Genomic DNA, 4,575 nt, shown 5'->3' with positions numbered 1-4,575 from the left:
TTCTGAAGGTCAGATGTCCAAAATCAGTGTCACTGGGCTAAAGCCATGTGCAGGCAGGGCTGGTTCCTTCTGGAGACTCCAGGGTAGAATCTGTTTCTTTGTCCTTTCGAGTTTCTAAAGGCTGCCTGTACTCTTTTGCCTGTTACCTCTTCCTTCAACTTCAAAGCACTTCAACCTCCTGTTCCATTGACAAATCTCCTTTTTCTGATTTTGAGCTTGTTGCCTCCCTGTTATAAAATCCTGGGTTCTTATCCACCTGGACAATATGAAATAATCTACCCATTTCAAGGTCCTTAATTACATCCGCAAAGTCCATTCTACCATGTAAAGTAACATGTTTATAGGTTCTGGGGATTAAGACATGCATATGTTGGGAGAGACCATTATTCAGCCTCCCACACTTTCTGAGCTATGTATATTGATATCACTGAATGACTTAGTGAATGAATGATTGAAGACTTTTTAGCAATTTGACAATATTTATTACTAAATCCATTATGCACTTGGTCATGTTTTACACTGTTTTCAGCAGATAGCTAGGAAACCAGTGTTTATTCTACAAACTTGATCCTGCTTGGTCTCAAAGTGAATTCTCAGTTATCTTAAAGTGGCAGCCAGTTCATTGACTACCATGGAATTAAAACAAGAGAAGGTGGCAAGCCTATTTTCATCATTCTGATGTAAAGCATTTGACTACAATAAATACAAGCACCAAAATAAAGACACAGATGTTCAACGGATCTGGGTCTCGACTGGGCCCTAATTTCTCATACCCACTCCCCTTAGCCTCTTTTGCCTCAGCTGACTGGTTCTTGGCTTGGTTTTCAATGTACACAGCACCAGTTCCAGGTGAGGAATTCCCAGTCTTTAGGTGGGAGAGTAGGGATTTGGATGGCTTTGTCATGTAGCTTTTTAAGCCCTGTCCACAGATGCCCAGAGTGCATGCCTCACAATTGGCTGCATCATGGGATCCTTCCAGGGACACTTCCAGGATTACTGGCATTTCTGGAGACTTCCTCGTGCCATTTCCGTAGTATTTCTTCAGGATATGCTGCACCAGGTTGCTCAAAATCCTCATGGTGCTATCCGAGGAGAACTCAGGCATCTCATATTGGGACCAGGAGCACTTCTGGCACCTTTGGCCAAAGAGCCTCATACGCACCTGGCCCTGGGATGTCCGGTGCTCCCAGTACGTGTGGCACAGAATCTGCACTTGAGCAGAAGCCCAACTTCGCTGGCAGGAGGAACACCGGAACCTGCAGTCAGAAGGAAGACACCCATTATGCCTTCATCTGGTTGTTAACCTGAGGGAAAATGGTCTTGGCCCCCGTCTCTAAGATCCTTTTCCATTTGAAAAATATCATGTGATTTGGATTGTCCCAGTCATTGATAAACAGGAACAAGAAGGATTATGTTTCAGATAAGACTTTTTCCTGTGACCTACTGAGTATCCACCCATATGTTATACCCAAGTCTACCTCTTTGCTAGTAAAACATCTCCAGATGCCTCTGAGAGAAAATCATGTCTGCCATCTTCCAGATAAACTTATTCTTAATTTTGGTCATAGAAAGCTTTGGTAAAGTATCTATTTTGATGCATACACTATAATTGGTGCTTTATAATTTTATCCCATTTCATCTGTGAAGTAAGCACTATTAAACCCAATATCCAGATAAGGAAACTGAGTCATGAAAAGGATACACAACCTGCTTAAGGACATACAGGGTAAATGTTAGAGGCATGTTGCTAATCCCAGGCCATCTGAAATTAATCTCGTTTACCTGCTGTAACACTTTGCCTCTGATGAGTAGTGTAGCTAATCTCTCACACCTGGAGAAACAGACTGCATCCCTCATACCTGGGTTGAAGATCCAAGTCCACAGTTTACAACAGGAAGACTTTGGGCAAAGCCCTTCCCTTTTATAACTACTTCATTGTTTGAATCCATAAAAAAAAAATTCAAGGGTTATATTGGCAGCATCAAAAGAGACGATGTTTGTGAAAACACTTTGTAAACTACAAAATGCTTTTCAAAAGCTGATTGATATTTTCCAAAAGTACACTGGTAGGTTGCTTTTCCAATCTCAAAATGACAATCAAATCAATTCATCCCAACAGGAGAAACAACTTCTTTCTGTTTGAAGGAGTGCCAAAACGTTGTAAGACCTCATGAGTCCCTCAAAAAGCTCTGGCTGGTGTGGAAAGAAACATTTACACAGTTCCCTGGATTAGAAAGCAGAGCAAAATGACTGCTATATGGGCTCTGACAAGTGACTTGAGAACTGTTCTGGAGACGTTTAGGAGGCTTTATTTAACAACAGGTTCTGCAGCTAAAAATAAGCATATACTGTATTTGATACAATATATAATAATAAATATATTATTTATAAATTTATTATTCTGAAATACATAGTACATATGTATATATAATTATATATCACTTATGTATACATACACATATATATTTTATCTTATCCCATTATCTTATGGGAATGTATACGAAGGAATACTTACTCTGCCTAGGAGAACCAGAGAATGCTTTTAGGAGGAGGAGGCACTAGAGTGGGCCTTGAAGGATGAGCAGGGAGGGGTGAGGGGAGGGTCTGCTGAACAAGTAGAACTCCATGAACAAGGATGTGGAAGTCTGAAAATGCATGGCATAGCTAATAGTCCATAAGGAATGGAGTAGGTCATACCTGAGGCAGGATGGGGCAGGCAGGCAAGCTGAGTAATAGGTCAGATGAAAACTAGACTGAAGGTCCTGGGTGTCATTTAAAAATAAATTTGATTGTCCAGGTCAGCAACTCTCACCCTCCTAACATGGGCAAGAAAACTGGTTCCTGCAACCTGGAGGCTTGCTGGGAGTTAAAGAAGGAAGTGGTGAGTAAGGGAGAAGTATTACTTGGTTACTCCATGAACTGGGTTTTAGATTTAGGTTTTGCAACATCATTCTCTCCTATTATCCCCAGGCCTTCAGTAAAGCAGAGTTCATAGTAACTGCTTGATCTTAGCCAATTCTTAGGATATTAAAAAAAAAAAAATGGCTCCATCCCAGGCTTGTACTGAACAGGGTCAAGGCTTGGAGAGCTGCTGCAGCTGGGGGAAGCTGGTCAGGACTACTGGGGAGACTGCAAAAGACTCTAGAGGAACAAATGAGGTGGTGAGAAACTAGAAGGGCAGATTTACGGAATGGGGGCCTTCTCCAGGGTTTTCCAGAAATATTTACAGAGAGAAACCTAGTAAAAGAAGAAACTTCCAGCAGTTAAACAAAATGGAGGTTTGGAGTCATCTTATCATTTAGACCCTAAAGAGTACTATGACCACAAGAGGATGGAGACATTTACTCCTTCAACAAGCTCTCAGAGGAATAAATCATGCTAAGCTGAGCCTCAGCCTCTCTTCTCAGAAGGGCTATTGCCTCGGAAACCCACACTCACCAGCCAAATGCTCTCTGTTGGTATTGCTTCCACCCTTGAGCCAGGCAGTCTAGCTGAAGGTTTCCATCCAACTTCAGCGTCCATGTGGTCCAGGGTTTTGCCTGTTGGATTAGTTCTTGAAATGTCTGCTCCCAAGTCATGATATCTACAACCATTTTTACCCTCTGAAGCTCATAGAGTAGGTTTCAGGTTTACTCGTTTCTCAGGAAGAGACAAACAGTTTCAGTTTCGGTGTTCGGTTCAGTTTCTGTTTCTGTGTATGGACATGAGCTGTTTTTTCAACCTTCATTTTAGACTGTCTGAGTACACAGAACAAGTCTTTGTTCTGAAGACAGACAGGAGCAAAACTTTGTTAGTTAATAGGCCTTGCTGAGAGAGAGAGAAAGAGCTCTGTTCTAGATTCTGGGGTCACATATATATTCGCTTTTATTTTATCTCTCTCATTTTTTATAATAGGCAAAGTGAGAGGTGACAGCGTGCTGGCAGCCCTCACAGCCCTCGCTCGCTCTCGGAGCCTCCTCAGCCTCGGTGCCCACTCTGGCGGCGCTGGAGGAGCCCTTCAGCCAGCCACTGCACTGTGGGAGACCCTTCCTGGGTAGGCCAATGCCAGAGCCGGCTCCCTCAGCCTGCAGGGAGGTGTGGAGGGAGAGGCACGGGCGGGAACCTGGGCTGCACACAGCGCTTGCAGGCCAGCTAGAGTTCCGGGTGGGCGTGGGCTTGGCGGGTCCTGCACTCAGAGTGGCCGGCCAGCCCCGCCGCCCTGGGCAGTGAGGTGTTTGGCATCTCGGCCAGCAGCTGCGGAGGGTGCGCCGGGTCCCCCAGCAGTGCCGGCCCACTGGCACTGAGCTCGATTTCTTGCCAGGCCTTAGCTGCCTCCCCGGGGGGCAGGGCTCGGGACCTGCAGCCCGCCATGCCTGAGCCTCCCCACCGTGGGCTCCTGCACGGCCCAAGCCTCCCTACCGAGTGCCACCCCCTGCTCCACGGCACCCGGTCCCATCCACCACCCAAGGGCAGAGGAGTGCGGGCACACCTGCGGGACTGGCAGGCAGCTCCACCTGCTGCCCTGGGTTGGGATCCACTGGGTGAAGCCAGCTGGGCTTCTGAGTCTAGTGGGGACTTGGAGAACCTTTATGTCTA

The 4,575-nt window shown here is 45.6% G+C and overlaps 1 protein-coding gene across 1 annotated transcript; it reads right to left on the bottom strand.

The window, feature by feature from the left end:
* Positions 1–459: 459 nt before the first annotated feature.
* Positions 460–3,680, bottom strand: RTP4 (receptor transporter protein 4). Its single transcript, XM_002814398.5, has 2 exons — positions 3,439–3,680; positions 460–1,256 (listed from the first exon to the last, which is right to left on the bottom strand). The coding sequence occupies exons 1-2, from the start codon at positions 3,591–3,593 to the stop codon at positions 671–673; spliced, it is 741 nt and encodes a 246-aa protein (XP_002814444.4). The 5' UTR covers positions 3,594–3,680; the 3' UTR covers positions 460–670.
* Between the last annotated feature and the right edge of the window lie 895 nt (positions 3,681–4,575).

The sequence above is a fragment of the Pongo abelii genome, chromosome 2, assembly GCF_028885655.2.
Source record: "Pongo abelii isolate AG06213 chromosome 2, NHGRI_mPonAbe1-v2.0_pri, whole genome shotgun sequence".
NCBI classification, from domain to species: Eukaryota; Metazoa; Chordata; class Mammalia; order Primates; family Hominidae; genus Pongo; species Pongo abelii.
This window is presented reverse-complemented; position numbering and strand designations above follow the sequence as displayed.

Coding starts and splice junctions, on each gene's coding strand:
- RTP4 (XM_002814398.5), bottom strand. CDS start 3,593: ATGGTTGTAGATATCATGACTTGGGAGCAGACATTTCAAGAACTAATC. Junction 1,257..3,438: donor CAACAGAGAGCATTTGGCTG/GTGAGTGTGGGT, acceptor TTCTGACTGCAG/GTTCCGGTGTTCCTCCTGCC.